Genomic DNA, 26,135 nt, shown 5'->3' with positions numbered 1-26,135 from the left:
ACTCGCCACCATGCCTGGCTAATTTTTTTGTATTCTTGGTAGAGAGCACACTGCCACACCAAAAACTGGAGAGACAGGCAAATACAGAGACTCACAACTGACAAGGGAGAGAAGCCTACCACTGGAGTCAGCGCCTGGTAGGAACACTTAAAGGGTAACGAACTGCTGAAAGCTGACCTTTGGACTAGCTTGAAAGATAAAATCTCCTAGGGGCTCAGCCATACCAGTATGAAGGGTGGCCTCCATGTTAGTGAGTTTTACCTCCAAGAAAGCCACTGGGTGAAGACTGGAGAAAAATCCTCTCTCCCTTCCAACATGGAGAGGGGAAAGGTAACCATTTTGAAATATAGCCAGATCACTCTGCCCCCAAGGAAAACTATTTTACCAAGCCCTAAGCAATCTGAGGGAAAGGAAATATCCAACTCCACAATTTACCACCATATCTATCAATAGGGCTGTTTAATAAAAGGTGAAGAGAGCTGAAAGAAGGGCATGCTTCAGACCTTATTTAAGAAGTCTCCAGGGAAACCCAAAACTATAGGAAATTTTAGCCTCTGACACATACAACTACAGTAAACAACAAACACAGCCTAACTCCTAGCCAGATAAACATAAAACCTCACACTAAAGAACCATTTGCCTTAGTTCCCTTTACAAGATATATCGTGGTCAGTTTTAAAAAAGCACTACAGCCGGGCGCAGTGGCTCATGCCTGTAATTCCAGCACTTTGGGAGGCCAAGGTGGGTGGATCACCTGAAGTAAGGAGTTTGAGACCAGCCTGGCCAACATGGTGAAACCCCATCTCCACTAAAAATACAAAAATTAGCCGGGCATGGTGGTGCAAGCCTGTAGTACCAGCTATTTGGGAGTCTGAGGCAGGAGAATCGCCTGAACCCGAGAGGCAGAGGTTGCAGTGAGTTGAGATCATGCCACTGCACTCCAGCGTGGGCAACAGAGCAAGACTCCATCTCGGAGTTAAAAAAAAAAAAGGCACTAAAAGCATGCTAACAGGCAAAAATCATAGCCTAAAGAAACAAAGCAAATATTAAAACCAAACTCAAATATGGCACAGATTTTGGAATTATCAAAACACAATTTTTTAAGTTTAAAGAGAGAAAAAGGGTAAAAACAGCGAACAACCTATGAACTCTATAATCAACCTCTGAAGGATCAGTTACTGTTTTTAATTCCAAAAATAAGTAGTTAACAAATTTATCAGTACTAAAGTTGTACAGACCTGCTTCTAATTTACATCTGCATATTTCTTCTAATATACCTAAGTGGAAATACAGAAGCAATGGAAAATGGCCCCAGGAGTTTCCTCCAAGTTCAACAAGCAAAAGCACAGGACATAGAAATGACAGATCTTCTAGTTCTAGCCCATTTTGTAAGTGAAAAAACTGAGTCCAAGAGGACAAGTGATTTGTACAAGGTTACACAGCTCAGAAAGAACCATGAGTGGAACATTCATTTCATTTCTCTAGCATGATGCACCCACTTTTACACTACAAATAAAAACAAATTAAATTTAGCAATAAAATATGTTTCAAGGGAGCCATTCAATGTGTACATTAAGATCAAATTAATTTTTAAGACAGCAGATTTTTCCTTTCTCCTTCTGTAATAACAGGTCTGACCCTCCTCATAAAATTTTAAATTCCATGGACCAGAAAGAACATTCATGTAAATTTTCTCAGCACTTGGAATTTTTTGTTATTGCTTTGTGTTTTAATAATCCAAGATTATTATAAAAATATTTCAAATAGTAAGATATAAATCCCATTTCCTTCATCACTGCCATACTTCCTACCCAAATCCCAGTTGCTTTCGCTTTTGTTTTGCAAAAAAAATGAATCATACTCAATAAATAATCTGACATCTTTAAAGCATACCATTTTAGCCCATAATTTCAACCTTAATTTCAAATGTTACCAATGGATTAAAGAAAATTTAATCGCTGGTGATAACAGTTTTGAAGATTTCTCCTACGTATTCCTTTAATACCAACAATTTTGCTTTCATATAACTACAATCCTACAATCAACAGTTAATTGGTTTAAGATGCTAAAATAGTCCAGATTTAATCATGCCTTAGTGGGCTACTGGCTTAAACTGCTCCTTTAATCCCAGTCAGTTTAATAAATATAAAGTTACCTGTTTCATCATGGTAGTTCACAGCTTCTGTCTCCATCCATGCATTATCGGTGTTTCGAGGATCATCAACATATCCCTTATATATCTATTTTCAAAAGAAGACAGATTTTTTAAAAGTCCAAGATGTAATGAGTACAGCAGAGCACGTTACCTTCACTAGCATCAGAAATGTAAATATCCTGTTGCACAACAACATGAACATATTGAATGCTACTGAGCTGTACATTCAACAGTTTAGATGGCAAATTTTATGTTATGTGTTTCTATCAAAATTTTGTTTAAGAAATGTAAGTATCAGCCAGGCGTGGTGGCTCATGTCTATAATCTCAGCACTTTGGGAGGCTGAGGCACGTGGATCACCTGAAGTCAGGAGTTTGAGACCAGCCTGACCAACAAGGTGAAACCCTGTCTCTACTAAAAATACAAAAAAATTAGCCAGGCATGGTGGTAGACGCCTGTAGTCCCAACTACTCGGAAGGCTGACACAGGAGAACTGCTTGAACCCAGGAGGTGGAGGTAGCAGTGAGCCAAAATCGGGCCATTGCACTCCAGCCTGGGCAACAGAGCGAGACTTTGTCTCAAAAAAAAGAAAGAAAAAAAGAAAGAAATGTATCTATCATAAAATTTTTAATGCAGTACTTTATGTGCTTGTTTCAAATTTCCCACAGAACAATATTCTCTTTTGAGGCAGCTTTAAAAAACATGAAACCCTCAGGACAGGCACAGGGCTCATGCCTGTAATCCCAGCATTTTGGGAGGTGGAGGCAGGCAGATCACAAGGTCAAGAGATCAAGACCATACTGGCCAACATGGTGAAACCTCATCTCTACTAAAAACACAAAAATTAGCTGGGCATGGTGGCACACACCTGTAGTCCCAGCTACTTGGGAGGCTGAGGCAGGAGAATCACGTGAACCTGGGAGGCAGAGGTTGCAGTGAGCTGAGATCACGTCACTGCACTCCAGCCTAGCGACAGAGCAAGACACTGTCTCAAAATAAATAAATACATCATGAAACTGTCAACACTTCAAACTCTAATTTCAGAAAGTAAGAATAGTCAGATTTGGGCAATATGATTTTTTAAGAGAGTCCATGATTTAAGTATTTTTCTGTGATTATGGTTTCTGAAATACAAAGGTAAACTCTTCTAGTTAAACAAAGGAGATCTATAAGTAAAACTAAAGATTACTACTTAAGCTATTAATATATGAAAATATTTGGATCTAGTCATCTAGCACAAATGTAACCCAAAAAAATCTGGACAACATAAATAACTAAATCCCAATTCTGAAAAACAAGCAATCCAAATAAAAAAATGACATAAAAAAGGCCAGGCGCGGTAGCTCACGCCTGTAATCCCAGCACTTTGGGAGGCTGAGGCAGGCAGATCACCTGAGGTCAGGAGTTCAAGACCTGCCTGGCCAACATGGTGAAACCCTGTCTCTACTAAAAATATAAAAATTAGCCAGGCATGGTGGCATGCGCCTGTAATCCCAGCTACTTGGGAGGCTGAGGCAGGAGAATCATTTCAACCCAGGAGGCGGAGGTTGCAGTGAGCCAAGATTGCACTATTGCACTACAGCCTGGGGACAAGAGTGAGACTTCATCTCAAAAAAAAAAAAAGAAAAAAAGAAACAACAACAAAAAAAAAGAAAAAAAAAATTTATTATTTTCTTATTATTAGTGTGCATATACCTTGTAAGGTATTTTTTTAAAAGCACAGAAGGCCAGGCTCACTCCTATAATCCCAGCACTTTGGGAGGTTGAGGTGGGGGGGATCACTTGAGCCCAGGAGTTCAAGACCAGCCTGGGCAACATGGTAAAACCCCATCTCTGCAAAACAAAAAACAAAAAATTAGCCCAGTACGGTGGTGTGTGCCTGTGGTCCCAGCTACCCAGAAGACGGACGTGGGAGGATCACATGAGCTCAAGAGGTTGAGACTGCAGTGAGCCGTAACACCACTGCACTCCAGCCTGAACAACAGAGCAAGACCCTGTCTCAAATAAAAATCAAAAGAATAGAGGGTATATGGACAAAACAAACATGAGACTTAAATGATTATCAACCAGAAAAATCTCTGTATGACATAATTTAAAATGTAAATGTTCTTTCAGCGAGAGCTGAATTCATGCACATACAAAAAGCTTTCTGTTGGATGGGTACTCAATGTGAAAGAAAATAGTTTACAGGCCAGGCATGTTGACTCACATCTGTAATCCCAGCATTTTGGGAGGCCAAAGAGGGCAGATAACTTGAAGTCAGGAGTTCAAGGGCAACCTGGCCAACATGGTGAAATACTACATGGTGTCTCTACTACAAATACAAAAATTAGCTGGGCATGGGGGTGGGTGCCTGTAATCCCAACTATTTCAGAAGCTGAGGCAGGAGAATTGCTTGAACCTGGGAGGTGGAGGTTGCAGTAAGCCAGGATCATGCCACTGTACTCCAGACTGGGTGACAGAGCGAGACTCCATCTCAAAAGAAAAAAGAAAAACTAAGAAGAAAAAGGTTGTTATAATAAATGATATAAATGAACTAAATATAGATCATCTTAGCCTATATAAAGGTGGGCTATAAAACTTTAAATAGAAACCTATTTACAGTGAAGATCTGTAATTCGTTTTTGTGAATATATTTTAAATATACAAGTATTCCACTTTATTTAGAGATGGACATACAGATTTCCAGGTCAACTTTTAGGTCACTTTTAACAATCCACAGAACTAAATCCCTCCCAGAAACACTATTTCTTACCAGTAGGTGGTCTTGGCTGAAGAGTTTGTGCAACTTTTCCTCTATTTCTCTCTTTTCAGCGCTGGTTTTCTGTAAGGAGTTGAGAGCTTCCTCACCAAATTCTCTTTTCAGTGTGGCACTAATCTTTTCTCCTGGATCCACCATCCCCTAAGAGTCACATTTAAAAATTTGAAAAAAGGGATCAGCTTTGATTTGTTCAACAAATATTTATTGAGTGGCAGAGTGAACATTATTCAATCTGCCTATAATAGTGATCCCCATTTCTCTGTGATACGCTGTTCTCTAAACCATCTGTTGCTAGCAGAAGAAGCCAATAAGGATACCTCATGTATTTGGCCACAGTGATTGGTCCAAGGTTAGCCTATGGCAAACTGAGCCAATCAAACCAATTTCCTGGTACTTGCCAAACTCAAACTAAGGAAAAAGGACTGGAGGCAAGAAATAATACAGCACATTGATTCTTCCCCCATTGTTCATTCCATTCCAGCCACACTGATCTCCTCAATGTTCCCAGGACTTGCCTAACATGCTGCCCACTGAGCGCCTTTGCACCTACTATTATCTCTATCCAAGATGCTGTTCTCTAGTTATCTGCATGGTTCACTAATAAATTTCCCTTCAGATAGTTACCTAACATGCACCTCCTCGGGGAGGTCTTCTCTAATTGCCCTGTCTAAAACTGCAAACTCTCAAACATTTCCTAGTCCTCTAACTTGCTTTTATTTTTTTCTTAATACTTATTGTTAGATGGGATATATTTAACTTATATATCTTATATTATCTGTCTCTCCAACTGGAATGTGAGCATCAAAAGATAGAGATATTTGTTTATGTTGTTCTGTTGTATCCTCAATGTCTAAAATATTAGCTGACAAAAGGAAGATACTAAAAATACAGTGATTAGATGAGTAACTGTCAAAATGATATCAATGACAGCACTTTCCTGGTAAGAATTTCAAATAACAATAAAAATGTAAGATTCTATGATGAAATCATTATTACATTATTGCTTTCAACCTAAGTGAAGTTTGACGATTTGGCTCACAGAAGTTAGCCTAAAGTTCGCTGAGCGCGGTAGCTCATGCCTATAATCCCAGCACTTTGGGAGGCCAGGGCGGGTGAATCACGAGGTCAGGAGTTCAAGACCAGCCTGGCCAAGATGGTGAAACCCCATCTCTACTAAAAATACAAAAATTAGCCAGGTGTGGTGGTCGTCACCTATAATCCCAGCTACGAGGGAGGCTGAGGCAGGGAATTGCTTGAACCCAGGAAGCGGATGTTGCAGTGAGCTGAGATCATGCCATTGCACTCCAGCCGAGCAATGGACTGGATGGACTCCGTCTCAAAAAGAAGAAAAAAACAGAAATTAACCTAAACTTTTATCAGAGTCAGTTGAGATCCTTATTTCCATTCCATTTTTATTCTACAAAGAAAAAAACATTCTTGCAGATAACTGTATGTTTATAAAGAGTCATACTCATATCAAACTATCTCCATTTCACAATATGGTATAAAATATAAAACCCTCTACCACACACATAAACATTTTAAACGGCCACTTCAGGCCAGGCGTGGTGACTCACACCTGTAATCCCAGCACTTTGGGAGGCCCTGAGGCAGGCAGATTGCTTGAGGCCAGGAGTTCAAGACCAGCCAGGCCAACATAGTGAAACTCGTCTCTACTAAAATTACAAAACTTAGCCAGGCATGGTGGCGCATGCTTGTAATCCCAGCTATGGTGGGAGGCTGAGGCACAAGAACTGCATGAACCGAGGAGGCACAGGTTGCAATGAGCCAAGATCGCACCAATGCACTCCAGCCTGGATGACAGAGTGAGAGACTCTGTCTCAAAATAAATAAATAAAAAATAAATGGCCCCTTCAAATATACCACTGCCATAAATTCAAACTACAAGTCAATAAAAGTATACTCATCTCGATGACATTATAGAAATTATTTAAACTACAAGGAACAGTAAATAAAAAGTGTTAATTTTTTAAATGTTGTCAAAAGTTATCAGAATTCAACCAAAAAGTGCTTAAAAATACTACTTTGGGCTTGGAGTAGAGGTTAAATTCTGAAATGGGATCCAACATAATGAATGCCTATTTATATGTGATCTCTAATAATCGTGTGAAGTAGATCTCTTTATTTTAAAGATGAGGGCCTGAACTCCCAATCACCCAGCTTCAAGTGGAATGGCCAGAACACAGACCTACATCTAATATCAAAGCCCAAGTTATTTCCCAAGGGTGTCAGAATTAGACGCAGATTCTAACAGTCTTGGATTATCCTAAACTTGCTGCTGACAATGACACTTCATGCAGGGATGAAAAACAAAAGAACTACTAATTCAAGTGGGAAGGAATAGAGGAAAATTGAATAGAAAAGATACACAAACAATAACCATGTAGTAAGTAGAGCAACTAAAAAGAACTTAAACACTAATTTAATTTGAATGCTTACCCCTGGGATTGCCCATTCTCCACAGTCTTTCCTTTTTATTGCAACAAACTGTAAGATGTGTTTCCCAGAAACAGGATGCATGATTTTATTTCCACTGCTATCCTTTTTCCATCTGTGAATAGTAATGTAAAATCATAACTATTTACAACAAAAACTAAGGTTCTATCTCAAATCTGAGAAAAAGTTACAAGGACACTTTTCTTTAAAACAGAGTATATATAAATTTATCTCAAATCAGCTAGTTTTATTTAAAACCATTGATTTTTATAGGAAATATTCTATATTCATCACTGTTACAAACCAGGACAAATGTCTACATTACATAAAAGATACTACATTATCTGTAACGAAAATTCAGGATACAAACAATTTTTACTACTTAAAGTACTAACAAAACAAGTAGCAGCAGAATAGAATTTAAAGAAAAGGTTATCAAAGTTTTTTAAAAAATAAGTTTACATACCCTTCTTTAAAAATTATTGGTAGTTGCCAGGTGCAGTGGCTCACACTTGTAATCCCAACACTTTAGGAGAATTGCTTGAGCTCAGGAGTTCGAGATCAGCCTGGGCAACAAGGGAAGACCTCATCTCTACAAAAAATTAAAAAATCAGCTGGTGCAGTGGCATGCACCTATAGTCCTAGCTAGTTGGGAGACTGAGGCAGAAGGGTCACTTGTACCCAGAGTTTGAGGTTGCACTGAGCTAAGATCGTGCCACTACATTCCAGCTTGGGTGACAGACAGAGAAAATTACTGGTAGTGAAAAAGGCATGGTAAGATTTGTTTTTGGCAGGGTGTGGTAAGTCACGCCTGAAATCCCAGCACTTTGGGAGGCCAAGGCGGGCAGATCACCTGAGGTCAACAGTTCAAGACCAGCCTGGCCAACATGGTGAAATCCTGTTTCTATAAAAATACAAAAATTAGCGCATGATAGTGAGTGCCTGTAGGCCCAGCTACTCAGGGGGCTGAGGCAGGAGAATGACTTGAACCCAGGAGGCAGAGGTTGCAGTGAGCAAAGATCGTGCCATTCCACTCCAGCCTGGGTGACAGAGTGAGACTCCACCTCAAAAAAAAAAAAAAAACAACTTTGCTTTTAACAGTTCACCCTGTGCTAAGAGAAAAGCAGATTATATGACCCAGTTTAGTTGTTGTCAAAAGCAGTACTTCTCAATTTTTTTTTTTTTAATTTAAAGAGACAGGGTCTTGCTCTGTCACCAAGACTAGAGTACAGTGGTACAATCATAGTTCACTGTAATCTTAAACTCCTGGGCTCAAGCAATCATTCTGTCTCAGCCTCCTGCATAGCTAGGACTACAGGCATGGGCCACCACACCCAGCTAATTTTTTTTTGTTTTTCAGTAGAGATGGGGTCTCCTGCTAGGTTACTCAGCCGGTCTTGAACTCCTGGCCTCAAGCCATCCTCCCACCTCAGCCTCCCAAAGTGCTGTGATTACAGGTGTAAGCCACCACACCTGGCCCTGCTTCTCAATCTTTATGCCCTCTAATTTGATAAACAAACAAAAAAAACTCTATCCTTTTATTTTACATTTTAAATTGAATTGATTATAGGTTTTGTAAAAAGTATCAAGGCAATGTTAGTTTCAGAATACACTTTTTCTAACCACACTCTCTTTGCCAGAGATGTTGATACTAATAAATCTCCCCTTCCCCTTCCTCACCTCCGTATCAACCTCCAGCCCAATTTTAGGAATTGTCCTAACGATCTCTTAGTCAAAAAAAAATCTTCCAATGCTAAACCAAAAAAGAAGGTCTATGATCTAATCATTACTCTGGATGAAACCCAATACAATATTAGTGTGGATATGAGCTTCCAAATTTCCTTATATAGTAGCTGACTACCATATCTAATTTCCTTATATAGTAGCTGACTACCATATCTAATTTCCTTATATAGTAGCTGACTACCATATCTACCATATTTAATTCTTCCCATGAAAGAGCTCACAGTCTAGCAGTGGCTCTAAATTAGAAGGGTGATAGTTTGATGAGATATTAAATAGAAATGAAATAATAATTAGTACAAGAGGGCATATCTGTTTTTAAAATGCCAGAAAGGGGAATACATGAGTGAGAAATAAAGTCATAAAATAAAATAATGTGTTCAAGAAACTGAATGTCCATACGGGGTCTAGCACCACGGGCATCAGTGAGGGAAAAGATAGGCCAGAAAAGTGGGCAACGGGCTTATACGACGGTTCATCTAATTCATCTACTTAGAGAGCCAGAGAATGTTTTTAAGCAGGGTAAAGCCATAACCAATCTGAAGTTTAGAAAGCTCACTCACTTTGACAAAAGCATGTATGTTGGTCTGCAGGAAAGCAAGACTGGACTCAAGAAGATCAGCTGGGAGGCCACTACTATGACCCAGGTAAAAGATGATGACAGGACAGAAGGCAGAGACAGTGAGAAAGAAGAGAGCATGGATTTTATTTTTATTTTCTAAAAGCCATTTAGATAGCATTTATTATATATATAAAACACTGTTCCAAGTGCTTTCATGTATTTATCTATTTAAGCCTCAAAACAACCCTATAAAATAGTCGTTTTATTATCTTTATTTTACAGATACGGAAAATGAGGGACAGAAAAGTAAGGTAACTTCCCTAAGACTGCAGTGTTAACAAGGGTGTAAACAGAACTTTGAACCTGGGCAATCTGGTGCCAGAATCTGTGTTCTTAATTACCATACTATCTACTTAAACTGAACAAGCAGAATGTTTACACTAATTAGGTAAGAGGAAAGATGACCGGGCACAGTGGTGCACGCCTGTAATCCCAGCACTTTGGGAGGCTGAGGCAGGCAGATCACGAGGTCAAAAGATCAACACCATCCTGGCCAACATGATGAAACCTTCTCTACTAAATACAAAAATTAGCTGGGCGGTGTGGCATGCACCTGTAGTCCCAGCTACTTTGGAGCCTGAAGCAGGAGAATCACTTGGAGGTTGCAGTGAGCCAAGATAGCACCACTACACTCCAGCCTGGGCGACAGAGCTAGAATCTGTCTCCAAAAAAAAAAAAAAAAAAGGAAAGATAAGAAGGTGAATGATGGCTCTGTTCACTCATAAACATTTACTGGCACCTACTACACATCACATGCAAGGAGATGGGAAAACAAAGACTCAATACAGCCACTGCTCTTCAGCCAACCAGTTGTGACTATGGAACAAGGATGAGAAACAGAATAGAGAGAGATGCTGGCCAGGTGTGGTGGCTGCTGCCTGTAATCCTAGCACTCTGGGAAGCCAAGGTGGGAGGATTGCTTGAGCTCAGGAGTTCGAGACCAGCCAGGGTAACATAGCAAGACCACATCTCAAAAAAAAAAAAAAAAAAAAAAAAGATGCTGCTGGGGAGAAGGCAGGACCAGAGAGATGAGCAGCTTGCATATGTTCTCAGATTTTATTCTGAAGGGACAAACGTATGGATTTTAAGCACAGTAGCTTCTTGCTATGTTAGTATTAAATACATTATCACCAATTTTAAAACAAAATTTCTTGATCTAACAGAACACATCATTTTAATTGATGAACCTAATGAACACTTACTGAATATCAATGATATTTCTATGCCCTATTGCTATTCCCTCCCCAGTTGTGGTAGTATGCACCTTCCTGTCATTAACCAAAAGGGAACAGAAAATGATAGTCATCAATTATTTGACCTGAATTTATTTAAAATAATACATTAACACTTCCCAACTCATTTTGACTCTAGAGGATCTGAAGAAACTTTTGAAAATTGTACCTGGACAATATCTAGGAGAGATGCCTGGGAATCTGAAAATTTAACACCTGCCCTGGAGCTTCTGAACTAAAAAGTTTATGAAATCCTGAACAATGTTGTTTTGAATCATGAAGTGCATACTTGAAAGAAAAGGGGATAGAATCTTTGCTCTGAAAGTGCCTGGGTGATTCTCCAGTAGAAGGAATATACCCTAAAATAATGATAAAAAGTACAGTATAGTAAAGACTCACTAGTGGTGTAACAGAAAAAGCACAGTATTTAAAGCCACTTACCCCTGATTCAGATGTCAGATCTGTAACATTTAGGCAAGTCACTTAACCCCAGTGAGTCTCTATTTTCAAACTCTCAAAACAGATATATCAATACCTACTTGGAGGGGCTTCTGTGAAAAACAAATAGAAAAACTAATGATAGCACTGATAGGATGCCTGGAATAGACTAGTCTAAAAGTAGAATATTTTTAACAATTCATCTAAGGCCTAATCCTTCTTTCAACATCTTTCATTCTTCTCTCTTCCATTTCTGCTGCCTCTCATCTATTTAGAGGAACTCATCAATTTATTAATTAATGCATTATTATGTATTATTAATTAATCATTATTGAGATAACAAAGAATATCAACCTAAGAGTACAGCTGAAAGCCAGACACTGCCACTTGTGGGCTCTCTTATAGCCTTGGACCATCTCTAAGCCTTCAGTTCTCTTATCTGTATGGCAGAGTTAAGCTCAAAAAGTCTACCATTTCAAAACAACTTGACACACAATCACCATGTATACTCCCAGCCACTATTTGGTCCAGCATAGATAAAGATAAGCTAACTAGATTCTAACTTGCAAGACTCAGACTCCCTTTTCTGCTTCTTGTCCGCTTACTAGCATTACATTCCTGTTTCAAACATTTCATACCTTCCTGTTTTTAGCCAGCTTCACCAAAGTCAGAAACTAACACTGCCATTGATATTTTTTTATTAACTCTTTCCATCTCATTTAAACCATAGAGGTTCTAACAGTACATGGAAGGAGAGGTAAGTTGATCAGTAGTTAAGTAAGTAGGTAGGTGAATGGGTGGGTAGGTGGATGGATGATGGAGGGAAGATAAAATTGGGGATTGGGTAAAGATTCTTTTTGGCAGGAGAATCGAGAGGGCAAGTAAGAACGTAAGACCGGGTGAGTATGGGTGCCTCTTCCAGTAACTTGAAAATAAAAAAAATATACAGAGTTAAACTCTCAGATCAAAGAAAAACAGAGTCTCCGTGAAGAAAGGCCCCCAAAATATCAAAACTAGGAAAGTAACAATATTGAAGATATTTGCACTATTTAAAGAAAGAACATGACAATTCCATGTGGGGAGACAGATGGTCAGCAAAGAAATTCTATAAGTAAAAAAATAAAAATTAAAAGGATGACAAATATGACAGTATTTCAGATATATTAGAAAGATGATTCCTGTGGAGATAGCTAAGCCCATCTAAACATTAGATTCACTGACCTTCTTAATTCTGATTCATGCTCATCAAGAGACCTGAATATGATTTGGTTTACCAGATAGGTCTGCCTCGGGAAGAGAATGCCTCTCCCCTGTTCTGAAACCTTCAGTGGCTCCAGTCCATACTACCAATTTTGGCATTTAAAATTCTTCACAATAAAACTGCACAAAAATTAACTTTTAGTTTCATTTTTCACCCACTACTCTCCTACAAGAATATTCTGTTTCAACCAAGCCGGTCTCTACTCAGATATTACTACAAACCCTTTTCTTAGGCTTCCTGCTATCTCCCTACCCAAGGTTCAAGTTCAGCTCAAATCTACCTGCTTTATAATGCCTTTCTTGAGTGCTCTAGTTTACCACAGCCATGCCCCACATCCAATCTTCTAAAGCATCCTGAATCACCCATACTATTTGATCATATTTAACATGTTTTCTTACTTCATATTTTCCATCTTGCAAATAAAGCCATAGCTCTTCAGTCACAGAGAACCAACTTAGGATTCTTAGATTTTTTTTATATCTACTAAAGTGCCTACTCAACGCTGAGAACAAATAGATGTTCAATAAATAGATGCATAAATAGAATTAACCTTCTTTATATAATGCCTAACCTACTCATAATGACAGCTTTATACTTATATCACATCACTATTGTATATAAAATCCCTTAAAAATATCAATTATATATACATCTGCATGCATATTTATGTAATATACGTATGCTGGCATGTGTGTGTGTGTGTGTGTGTACAATCATGTGCCATATAATGATGTTTTGGTCAATAACAGACCACATATGCAATGGTGGTCCCATAAGATTATGATGGAGCTGAAACATTCCTATCACCTAATGATGTCATAAGCCATTGTTAATATCCTCACCCAATGCATTACTCACATGCTTGTGGTGATGCTGATGTAAACAAACCTACTACACTGCCAGTCATAAGAGTACCATTACATACAGTACATAATACTTGATAATAAGTGACTATGTTACTGGCTTATGTATTTACTATACTGTACTTTTTATCATTATTTTAGAGTATATTCCTTCTACTTATAAAAAAAGTTAACTGTAAAACAGCCTCAGGCAGGTCCTTCAGGAGATATTCAAGAGGAAGACATTATTATCATTGGAGATGACAGCTCCATGCATATTACTGCCCCTGACAGCTTTCCAGTGGGACAAGATATGGAGGTGGAAAACAGTGATATTGATGATCCTGACCTTATATAGCCCTAGGCTAATGTGTGTATTTGTATCTTAGTTTTTAACAAAAAGTTTAAAAACAAACAAAAAAACTTGTTTTAATTAAAAAAAGCTCACAGAAGAAGGATATAACAAAAAAACTATTTTTGTACAGTTGCACAATGTGTTTTAAGCTGTTATAAAAAAGCCAAAAAGGTTTTAAAAATGTTTAAGTTTATAAAGTAAGGAAGTTACAGTAAGTTAAGGTCAATTTATTATTCACAAAAGGAAAATGTTTTTTATAAATTTGGTGTAGCCTAAGTATGCAGTGTTTATAAACTCTACAGTAGTGGACAGCAATGTCTTAGGCTTTCATGTTCACTCACCACTCACTCTGACTCACCCAGATCAACTTCCAGCCCTAAGAGCTCCATTCAGGGTAAGTCCCTGAAACATGTGCATGGTTTTTTATCTTTTATATTGTATTTTTACCTACTTTCCCTATGTTTAGATCTATATACACTTACAATTGTGTTACAGTTGCCTACAGTATTCAGTACAGTAACATGCTGTACAGGCTTGTAGCCTAAGAGTAATAGGCTATAGCATATAGCATAGGTGTATACTACTTACTTGATTATACCTACACAACCTAGGCTTATGTAAATATACTCTATGATGTTCGCACAACAACAAAATCACCTAACAATGCATTTCTCAGAACGTGTCCTCATTGTTAAGCAATGCATGACTGTATATACACATATATATACAAACACATACATATGCATATACACACAGGTATACATATATACACACAGCTACAGTCTGCATTTTTTCTATCACTTAGCTCTTTGCTACTGATATTTTTTTTATTGGCTCTTACCTGGTTATAATGGGATCTGCAGCATGATTTGGGCCCCATCGTCCCAAAAGCCCCCGGCCAACCAGTCCAGTCCGTCCTGCAGGATTTCTGGAAAAACAAAAGCATAAAATCAATTGAATGTTTTCATCTTTTTAACCTGATTTGATATAACCCAAAAGAAGGGAATACAAGCAGTAAGACGGAACTAATAAGTCCTTACAAATCCAACGGTACTACCACATATCTGGTGCTGAGGTTATGTATGCCATTACATTGCTATTTAATTTTTCTTTTGTGCATGTGATATGCTTTGAACTTGAACCAGGAAGAGGTTCTCATATCCAAAGTGGTTCTACAATGTGATGATTTGTTTCAGTTTTCACCTATACTCCTAAATTCAAACTAGAACCTTCCTGCATTCTTTTGGAACACCCACATCTCTCTTCACTTTCTCATTATTCTCATTTCCTACTCTACTCTCCTATAACCCTTCCCATTAAAGTTGTTCCTGTTACATTAAGTCCATTTTTCCTCAATGGTTTCTGGATTTTTATTATCATCAATAATATATATTTGTAGTATACAATAAGGTATTAGTATTACTATTTCACAGATTTCAAGTATACTAAAATACAATTTTATAAAAATGCCAACTATTTAACCTGATGCCACAATCCAGTGTTAAAAATTTGTCAGATAAACCCATCAATATTCATGCCTGTGTCATTTTATTTCAGTAAATATCCTTTAAATGTTTAACTTTCACTATGTACTACTAAAAAAATGTTCTAACATGTAATTCTACCTAAGGGTACATATCTTTTGGCCTACCACTATATGAAAGTAAATAAACAACTTGCCAAAATATCCCTTTCTGCCATTTTTTTTATTCTTTCTTCCCAGTGACTGTTATTAAAATTGAATGAATTTTTATATTGTTTTTGTATAGACTCAGAAATATTTCAGCAAGACTTGCAAATAGCAACAGAAAGAAAAGACAAGACAGCTGACAATAATTCTTTCCAAATTAACAGGAGGAAGGGCAGAGTGGCCAGCAACCGTGTGTGTGTGTGTGTGTGTGTATATATATATATACACACACACTTTTTTTTTTTTTTTTTTTTGAGACGGAGTCTCACTCTGTTGCCCAGGCTGGAGTGCAGTGGCATGATCTCAGCTCACTGAAACCTCCGTCTCCTGGGTTCAAACAATTCTCCTGCCTCAGTCTCCTGAGTAGCTGGGATTACAGGCATGCGCCACCATGCCTGGCTAATTTTTGCATTTTTAGTAGAGACATGGTTTCACCATGTTGATCAGGCTGGTCTTGAACTCCTGACCTCATGATACACCTGCCTCAGCCTCCCAAAGTGCTGGGATTACAGGCGTGAGCCACCGTGCCCGGCCTGCAACCATATTTTATTCCATGTAACCACACATCCCTGAACACAAGTGATCAAGGCCACCATTAATAGACAGGTTAGTTTGGATAGATGACCAAGACTGTAACTTGTAAACAGGAAACTGGAAAGGACAGATTATATTAAAACCTGAAAAGCACAGATGGTTATTTGCAAAAAGAGAGTAGTAAGCCAGCAATATAGACAAAAGCATAAATGAGGCAGAGAGAGAGTCCTGATGGATTTCGAACTCCATGTTTTCCTAAAGACAGCTGCATTTTTGCTTTGAGCTCCTTGAGACATTCCTATAGCCTTAAAATAAATTTTACTTTTGCTCAGGCAAGCTAAAGTTAGTTTCTATTAGTCAAAGAGACTTGACTAAACGAACAATCTATCTTGCATTTCCATCTATGTATCTTACCTATCTTTTCATATATTTTATCTTTTTGTAATTTTATCTATAAAAGAACCTAAGGAATCAGTCAAATGCAAGGAGAATTTGACTTAAAAAGACTCAATAACATAGAAAGATGTGTAAGTTATCACCAAAGAAAGAACTTAGCAAAACTGAAGGACCAGGTTGAGATGAGAGGAGTACTACCATTTCCTTGTCTTACAGGAACCAAGAATACAAAGTGTTAACATTTTTATAAGGTGATAACCATGATTTCAAATCTGTGATCCTTCTTTGGTTTTATTTAGTACATGCTAATTTTTACATTTCTTTCTAATATTTTAATATGATTTGGCTCTGTGACTCCACTCAAATCTCACCTCAAATTTTAATTCTCGTAAGTTGAGGGCAGAACCTGATGGGAGGTGACTGGATCATGGAGGGCAGTTTCTCCATGCTGTTCTCATGATAGTGAGTGAGTTCTCATGAGATCTGATGGTTTTTTTTGGTTTTGTTTTGTTTCTTTTGAGATGGAGTCTTGCTCTGTTGCCCAGGCTGGAGTGCGGCGGCACGATCTTGGCTCATTCCAACCTCTGCTTCCTGGGTTCAAGCAATTCTCTTGCCTCAGCCTCCCAAATAGCTGGAATTACAGGCGCCTGCCACCATGCCCAGCTAATTTCTGCATTTTTAGTAGAGACAGGATTTTGCCATATTGGCCAGGCTGGTCTCGAACTCCTGATCTCACATGATTCATCCACCTTGGCCTCCCAAAGTGCTGGGATTACAGGTGTGAGCCACCGTGCCTGGCCAATCTGATGGTTTTATAAGGGGCTTTTCCCCCTTTACTTGTTCACTCTCTGTCACCTGCTGCCATGGAAGATGTACCTTTGCTTCTCTCTTGCCTTCTGCCATGACAGTAAGTTTCCTGAGGCCTCCCCAGCCATGCAGAACTGTAAGTCAATTAAACTTCTTTCCCTTATTAATTACCCAGTCTTGGGTATGTCTTTTTTTTTTTTTTGAGACGGAGTCTCGCTCTGTCGCCTAGGCTGGAGTGCAGTGGCACAATCTCAGCTCACCGCAACCTCCACCTCCCAGGTTCAAGCAATTCTCCTCCCTCAGCCTCCTGAGTAGCTGGGATTACAGGTGCCCACCACCACGTCCGGCTAAATTTTGTATCTTTAGTAGAGATGGGGTTTCTCCATGTTGGTCAGGCTGGTCTTGAACTCCTGACCTCAGGTGATCTGCCCACCTCGGCCTCCCAAAGTGCTGGGATTACAGGCGTGAGCCACCGCACCCAGCCAGGTATGTCTTTATAGCAGTGTGAGAACAGGCTAATACATTTTTATAATATCTTCTTAAGGAAAATGGATAATTTTTTAGTTGTACAGAAAAATCATTTTTTAAAAAATATAGAAAGACCCTTGATGTTAAATTTTTGCGTTATCTTTATTTTTACTCTTACAGGTTTGGATAAATTCTTACTTTAAGATACTATACCATTTAATAAATATCTGCTGAACAATTTTCCTTTCTATTAATGTATTCAATTATTTCTATTTTCAAGATAAAATTACAAAAAGATGCATTCAAACGCTGCCTCTGCCACTTGCTCGCTGTATACAAATTGCTTACACTCTTTCCTTCAATTAAAAATTCAACTAAAAATATCCACCAACAGGGTTATTGTGCAGATTTAATTAGATCACATATATAAATAAATTTGTACAACATCTGGGTCATACAAGGATTTGATAAATACGAACTGTCTTTTCTACTTTTTGGTGACTCATTATTGCAAGATGCTCTACTCCCAGTACCTACCTTGGTCTTCCATTTTCAATCTCATACAGGCCATTCTTGCTCTTTCTCTCAACATGCCCATCCTTTTCATTAAACTTGGGAGAAAAATTACTTTCACTGTAATGAGAATACCAATGTAAAATAAGAAATAATCATTCAAAACTACCAACAGCTTAATAATGCAAGTCAATCTGTTATCCATAGGAAGTATTTCTGAAACAGTAAATTTTTAAGGGTTAGTTTTTTTTCCACAAATCCGTCTTATTCCTTCAAAACAATTTTTAAGGGAAAAAAAAAGTTTTAACCAAAACACCATACATTACAAAGATATATATTATTATTAAACTTATTAACCCCTCTGGGAAGGACTACCAGCAGAAGAGCTAGAGCTCCTACCACATGCTACAGAAAGGTGTATTAGCAAGAAGGAATTGTTGGTGGGCACATTATGAAAACTATTGGTTCCTATGTAATTCCAAAAATAAGATTCCTTCCGACGATGTTTCTACTATTTCAAAATAATTTAAATTTCTTCAAATGCACACTGATTAATATTTTTATCAAAGAAAACCCATGAAGCAGTGAATTTGCCCCACAAGCTGCATAATAAATATGATGTAAATTAAAAACAGACATACTATGCTGGAAATGTTCTAGATTTTGATCTGGGCAGTGGTTACAGAGCTTTGTAAATGTAAAACTTTACTGAGCTGCACACCTTCACATGTAAGAAATGTGCACTTTACAGCCGGGCACGGTGGCTCACGCCTGTAAGCCCAGCACTTTGGGAGGCCGAGGTGGGCAGATCACGAGGTCAGGAGATCGAGACCATCCTGGCTAACACGGTGAAACCCCATCTCTAATAAAAAAATACAAAAAAAATAAAGAAATGTGCACTTTAATATATTTATATCATGCCACAACAAAAAAATTTTTATGTTTTATTTATTTCTTCTTTTTTTTTTTGAAATGGAGTCTTTTTTCTGTCGCCCAGGCTGGAGTGCAATAGCACTATCTTGGTTCACTGCAACCTCCACCACCCAGGTTCAAGCGAATCTCCTGCCTCAGCCTGCCGAGTAGCTGGGACTACAGGAACATGCCACCATACCCGGCTAGTTTTTTATATTTTTAAATATAAATATATTTTATAAACAGAATATGTATTATATATATATATAAATAAAATATACATTTTATATTTTTAAAATATAAAAAATTAACCGGGTGTGGTGGCACGTTCCTGTAGTCCCAGCTACTCGGCAGGCTGAGGGTTTCATCATGTTGGCCAAGCTGGTCTCAAACTCCTGACCTCAAGGGATCCGCCCACCTTGGCCTCCCAAAGTGCTGGGATCACAGGCGCGAGCCACTGTGCCCGGCCCAACAAAAAATTTTGTAAACAGACATAACTAAACTACTTCCCTCACCACTATAAAATCCCTGCCATAATTGCACTGACAGTGAATAAAGAGTTATGTAGCACTGGATAGTTCATGGGCAGTTCTGACACAGATTTCACTTTTTTCTTGCTTTAAAGCCAGTGAGTGAGCAAAGAAATATCCGTGGGTTGGGGAATAATTTCCAACTTCAACGATCCATACATTTTCTTAAGACTTCTAACCAATCTGCCATCTAACATGCAAATAAAAAGAATTAAATGATAAAAACCATGAAATTATAAAACCAGAGTTGCAATGCCTTTGGGACTCTAGAGAGGCACCCCTTTAAAAAAATCACCAGGCATGCTGGCTCACGCCTGTAACACCAGCACTTTGGCAAGCCAAGGCAGAAGGATCACTTGAGCTCAGGAGTTCGAGACCAGACTGGACAATAATACTGTGAGAACTCATCTCTGCTAAAAATTTAAAAGTTAGCCAGGCATGGTGGCACACACCTGTAGTCCCAGCTGCTCTGGAGGCTGAAGTGGGAGGATCACTTGAGCCCAGGAGATCAAGGCTGCAGTGAGCTATGATCACACCACTGCACTCCACCCTGGGTTAGAAAAGGAACATAAAGGGGTGGGAAAAATGGGGAGATGTTGGTCAAAGGGTATAAAGTTTCAGTTATGCAAAATGAGTAAGTTCTAGAGATCTAATTTACAGTGTGGTGACTACAGTTAATAATACTGTTCTTGTCCAGCCTGGACAAAACAGTGAAACCCCATCTCTACTTACAAAAAAAGTAAAATAAAATTAGCCAAGTATGGTGGAATATGCCCATAGTCCTAGCTACCCAGGTGGCTAAGACAGGAGAATCACCTGAGCCCTGGAGTTGAAGGTTAGAGCAAGCTATGATCACATCACTGTACTCCAGCCTGGGTGAAGTACAGTCTCAAAAATAGAGAGCGCACCAGTCTCAAAAATAGTAATAATACAGCATTGTATACTTGAAACTCGCTGAGAGTAGATCTCAACTGTTCTCACTACACACACAAAAAAAGGTAGCCATGTAAGATTATTTTAAATGGCTTGATTGTGGTAATCACTTCAAAATGTATATGCATGTCAAAATATCACATTGTACACTTTATATATAGTTATTTGTCAATCATACATCAATAAAGCTGGAAAAAATAAAAGAAACAAACACAAAATGTTAATCAATGCGGCACTTCTATGAATTTAGTGAGAGCCCTTTCTCATTCTTCCCCTCTCTCCCCTTTATCTATCCCTCTTCTATTTTTTCACACTGGTTTATCATCATCCTGTTCTTAGTAACCTGGAAAATTTGCTGAAAAATACTTTCACAAGTCTAGTTATATTGGAAAACAACCACAAAAGATATTCTATTGATAACCCAAACAGAACACATGAAAACAAGTACCATCAGCTGTTATTTCAAAACAAATATAATAGTACCAGCTGTTATTTCATAACACATAGCTGATGCTATTTGTTATTTCAAATCAAAACAGATTTAACTATTTGGAATTATCCTCCTAAAACCCCCAAAAGAATAAAAAAAATGAACTGTTTATCTTTGGCAAGAATTCAAGCAAATGTGAAAACTAAGTTATAACACAGCTAAGCATAGATTGAAATTATTTTCAGATGTCAAAAAGATACTTTACAAATAAAACCATTAACTTCTCTAAAAGTCTTACTCCCAGCTAATGCTGTCTTATTTGCTCACCTGATCTGAGGATCTGCCCACCTGGGTCCAGCCAAGACAGAGACTGCAGTGTATTCCACAGGGTTATAGTCCTGCCACTCAACAAGCCAGCCCACTTTCTCATTAGGAACCTGGCTTCGTTCAACTTTTGAACCTGGGTAAGGAGACGTCCGAGCCTTATTGTGGGAATTCTCTTTGGAACCATTAGAACCAGACATGACGTTGGTATTAAGATGAAACCAACAAGATGAAAACGAGTTTCTGGGGGAGAAAAAGAAAAAACATTTTACATAAATACCAAAAATATATTAATTAAAGAACCTAGGCCGGGCGTGGCGGCTTATGCCTGTAATCCCAGTACTTTGGGAGGCCGAGGTGGATCACCTGAGGTTAGGAGTTCAAGACCAGCCTGACCAACATGGTGAAATGCCATCTCTTCTAAAAAGACAAAATTAGCCAGGCATGGTGGCATATGCCTGTAATCCCAGCTACTTGGGAGGTTGAGGCAAGAGAATCACTTGAACCCAGAAGGCAGAGGTTGCAGTGAGCCAACATCACGCCATTGCACTCCAACCTGGGCAACAAGAGCAAAAACTCCATCTCAAAAAAAAAAAACAAAAGAAAAAGAACCTAATTCAAAGACCCAAAAACATACTTCCCAATTTCAAAAACCTTTAAGTGTCAGAAAATTCAAATATGATGCATATTAGTCTAAAAGTCCAACATCTATGAGAGATTATTTTCAAATATACATTTTTTTAACATATAGCTAAATCTTGTTAGTTGGAACCCACTCACTGAATTTATTTTAGGCAAAAAAAAAAAAAAAAAGACACAAGCTTACTTGTGTGTTACCTGTTGTAGAAGGGGAAGTTTGTTATGAAAACTCAAACCATAAAAACAAATGTAGGCCCGGCGTGGTGGCTCATATCTGTAATCCCAGCACTTTGGGAGGCCGAGGTGGGCAGACCACTTGAGGTCAGGAGTTCGAGACCAGCTCGCTCAACATGGTGAAACCCTGTCTCTACTAAAAAATACAAAAATTAGCCAAGTGTGGTGGTGCGCACCTGTAATCCCAGCTACTGCGGAGGCTGGGGCAGGAGAATCGCTTGAACCCAGGAGGTAGAGGTTGCAGTGAGCCAAGATTGTGCCACTGCACTCCAGCCTGGGCAACAGAGCGAGACTCCATCTCAAAAAACAAAAAGTATAAAAGAAAATCGTTTAAAGTCTATGTGAAGGAATGCATTTTTAAAAAATCATCTATAATATACACGTAAAACGTATGGCAAAAATGGTTCAAAGGAAAAATGGGAAAATAGAAATTAAATACTGAAAAATTCTTACACTGAAAACGAACTAATGTAATATAATCTGAAGGTAGACTGTGGTAAATACACAAATTGTAACCTGTAGAGCAAAATTTAAATAAAATATACAGGCATGAAACAATTGGAGAGCATATGCAAAAGAAAAATCAACCAACCTTCACCCTAACCACACAGCATATACAAAAAATTTTTCATATCTCATCTTGTCCAAAAAGTTAAATGGCTTCTCATTATCCTTAAAATAAAATACGAATTCTTGATGACCTTAAATTAGGACATCTAAAGTAGGAAAGGAGATTCGGAGGACATGGTAAAATTATGATAGCTCCTTTCCCCTGCTCTCACAATACCAGTCAGTTTGACTTTCTTAAGACAAATGATTGACGGGGCAAACATCCACTTGACCAAGGTTGTGGAATAAGTCAACTGCATGTGCCTCCTGATCTCATACAGTGAGAAGTACACAACAATCATTTGAGGTATTTCTGCCAAAAATATGTGACATGAATCTGGACATTAGGAAACACAGGACAGACCCGGGTTAAGAGACATCTTACAGAATAAAGGTGTGTACTCTCTAAATTGGTAAGGTCATGAAAGATAGAGAAAAGTGCAGGAACTCTTCTAGATAGATCAAGACTAAAAAGACATGACAATTAGAAGCAATCAATGATCCTGGATGGGCTGATAACCATAAAAGAAAAAGTAAACATTGCAGGATAGGTAGTAAAGTTTGAATGGGGTTGTATAAATAATTTTAAAAGGCGAATTTTTTTAAAGTATCTATTTACTCCCAACAAAGAAAAACCCAGGACCAGATGTCTTTACTGATAAATTCTACCAAATATTTAAAGAAGAATCAACACCAATATTCCCTCAACTCTTCCAAAAACCTGAAGAGGAAATAAACACTTCCAAACTCACTCTATGAGGCCAGCATTATCCTGATACTAAAGCTCGACAAAGACACTATAAAAAAAAACTACAAACGAGAATCTTTGATTAATACTGATGTGAAAATCCTCAACAAAATAATAACAAACAGAATTCAACAGCACATGAAAAGGCTTATACACCATGACCAAGGGAGACATTCCTGGAATGCAATGATGGTTCCACATAATGAAAATCAATCAACATAATGTACCACATTAACAAAACTTTTTTAAAAAACACAATCCTCTTGATTGATGCAGAAAATTTATCTAACAAAATTCAACACCCTTTCATGATTTAAAAATATTCAACAAAGTAGCAGTAGATGGAAATTACCTCAACATAATAAAGGCCATATATGAAAAGCCCACAGCTAATGGTGTAAAGGTGAAATACTGAAAGTTTTTCCTCTAAGATCAGGAACAAGACAAGGATGTTCACTTTAATATAATACTGGAAGTTCTAGCCAGAGCAATTAGGAAAGAAAAAGAAGTTCCGGCCAGAACAATTAGGAAATGAAAGAAAGGAAAAGGCATCCAAATTGGAAAGGAAGAAGTAAAACTGGTTGAGCATTCCTAATCCAAAAATCCAAAATCAGAAACTTTTTGATTGCTGATATGATGCCACAGATAGAAAATTCCACACCTCGCTTCATGTTGATGGGTCACACCAAAATTGTTTCAGGCACAAGTTTAAAATATTGTATAAAATTATCTCCAGGCTACCTGTTTAAAGTATATATGAAACATATATGAATTTCACGTTTAGACTTGAGTTCCATCTCCAAGACATCTCATCATGTGTATGTAAATATTCCAAAACCTGAAATCCAAAATGCTCTGGTTCCAAGCATTTTAGATAAGGGATACTCAACCTGTATTTACACATCGCATGATATTTTATGTAGAAAACCCAAGATAATTTACGAAAAAACTGTTAGAACTAACAAATGAATTCAGCAAAGTTGCAAGGTATGAAATCAACACACAAAAATGGTTACATTAAAAAACACTAACAGGCTGGGTACGCTGGCTCATGCCTGTAATCCCAGCACTTTGGAAGGCAGAGGTGAGTTTGAGACCAGTCCAGCCAACATGGTGAAACCCTGTCTCTACTAAAAATACAAAAATTAGCTGGGTGTGTGGTGCATGCCTGTAATCCCAGCTACTCAAGAAGCTGTGGCAGGAGAATCGCTTGAACGCTGGAGGCAGATGTTGCAGTAAGTTGAGATCGAGACTCTATCTCAAAAACAAACAAAGCACTAATAATTAACAATCCAAAAGGAATATTAAGAAAACAATTCTACTTACAATAGCATCAAAAAGAATAAAATACTTAGGAATAAACTTAAGGAAGCAAAACTTTTATACACTGAACACTACAAAATATTGCTAAAAGAAGTTAAAGACACCAACAAATAAAAAGACATCCTGTATTCATTGACTGGAAGAAAATATTGTTAAGATGTCAATACTACTCAGTTATCTACAGATCCAATGCAATCTCTGCCAAAATCCCAAAGATGTTTTTCCAGAAACAGAAAACTCTACCTTAAAATTTATATGGAATCTCAAGGAACCCCAAATAGCCAAGACAATCTTGAAAGGGAAAAACAAAGTTCAAGGTCTCACACTGACTACACAGCTATAGCAATCACAACACTGAGATACTGGCATACAGACAGACATATAGACTAATGGAATAGAAGTAGAACCCAGAAATAAATCCTCATAATAATTTCTGACAAAGGTACCAAGATCATTTCAACAGGCAAAGGGCAGTCTTTTCAACAAATGGTGCTAGGAAAATTGGATATTCACATGCAAAAGTAGTATGAATTTTGACTCTTACCTTACACCATATAAAAATATTAACTAAAAATGGGTCAAAGACCTACACATACGACCTAAAATGATCAAAATCTTAGAGGAACACATGCTGACAAAATTTCATGACACTGGATTTGGCAATGAGTTTCTGGATATGACACCAGAAGTACAAGCAACAAGAGAAAAAATAGATAAGTTGGACTACATATTACATCAAAATGAAAAACTTCTGGGTATCAAAAGACACAATCAAGAGTGAAAAAGCAATCCATGGAACAGGAGAAGATACTTGTGAATCACATGTCTGATAAGGGGTTGGTTATATCCAGAATACAGAAAGAACTCCTACACACAACAACAATAAAACAACCCAATTAAAAAATGGGCAAAGGACCCCAATAGACATTTCTCCAAAAAAGATATATAAATGGCCAATAAGCACATGGAAAGATGCTCAATATCACTAATTATTAGACAAAAGCAAGTCAAAATCTCAATGAGATACTGCCTCAGACCCATTAGATAATTACCACTATCAAAAAAACAATACAGAAAATAAGTATTGGCAAGGATGTGGAGAAATTTACTTGCTAATAAAAACAATGACATCAAACAATTTGTATTTCCATAAGGTATTGCTGAAAAAAGATTCAGTGA

General features: G+C 37.9%; 1 protein-coding gene and 1 long non-coding RNA gene across 5 annotated transcripts in view; both read right to left on the bottom strand.

Annotated features, from left to right (window-relative positions):
* NUDT9 (nudix hydrolase 9) overlaps positions 1-26,135 on the bottom strand; it is a 36,043-nt gene that overhangs the window by 1,763 nt on the left and 8,145 nt on the right. For 3 of the 4 annotated variants that reach the window (XM_005555373.4, XM_045392641.2, XM_005555372.3), the window contains exons 2-7: positions 21,407-21,646; positions 18,299-18,394; positions 14,708-14,794; positions 7,377-7,488; positions 4,911-5,057; positions 2,156-2,240 (exon numbers count right to left, since the gene is read on the bottom strand). In XM_005555373.4, the coding sequence (XP_005555430.1) occupies positions 2,156-2,240; positions 4,911-5,057; positions 7,377-7,488; positions 14,708-14,794; positions 18,299-18,394; positions 21,407-21,603 (724 nt within the window). In that variant the 5' untranslated portion in view covers positions 21,604-21,646. The remainder of the gene's footprint in view (positions 1-2,155; positions 2,241-4,910; positions 5,058-7,376; positions 7,489-14,707; positions 14,795-18,298; positions 18,395-21,406; positions 21,647-26,135) is intronic. The other variant, XM_065545235.1, reaches the window with a different exon arrangement.
* Positions 2,428-4,904, bottom strand: LOC135970954 (uncharacterized). The gene is made up of 2 exons (XR_010586899.1): positions 4,557-4,904; positions 2,428-3,121 (listed from the first exon to the last, which is right to left on the bottom strand). It is a non-coding gene; the product is annotated as an uncharacterized lncRNA (long non-coding RNA).

This window comes from Macaca fascicularis, chromosome 5 (genome assembly GCF_037993035.2).
Source record: "Macaca fascicularis isolate 582-1 chromosome 5, T2T-MFA8v1.1".
Lineage (NCBI taxonomy): Eukaryota > Metazoa > Chordata > Mammalia > Primates > Cercopithecidae > Macaca > Macaca fascicularis.
Note: the sequence above shows the minus strand (reverse complement) of the source record. Positions and strands in the feature narration are given on the sequence as shown.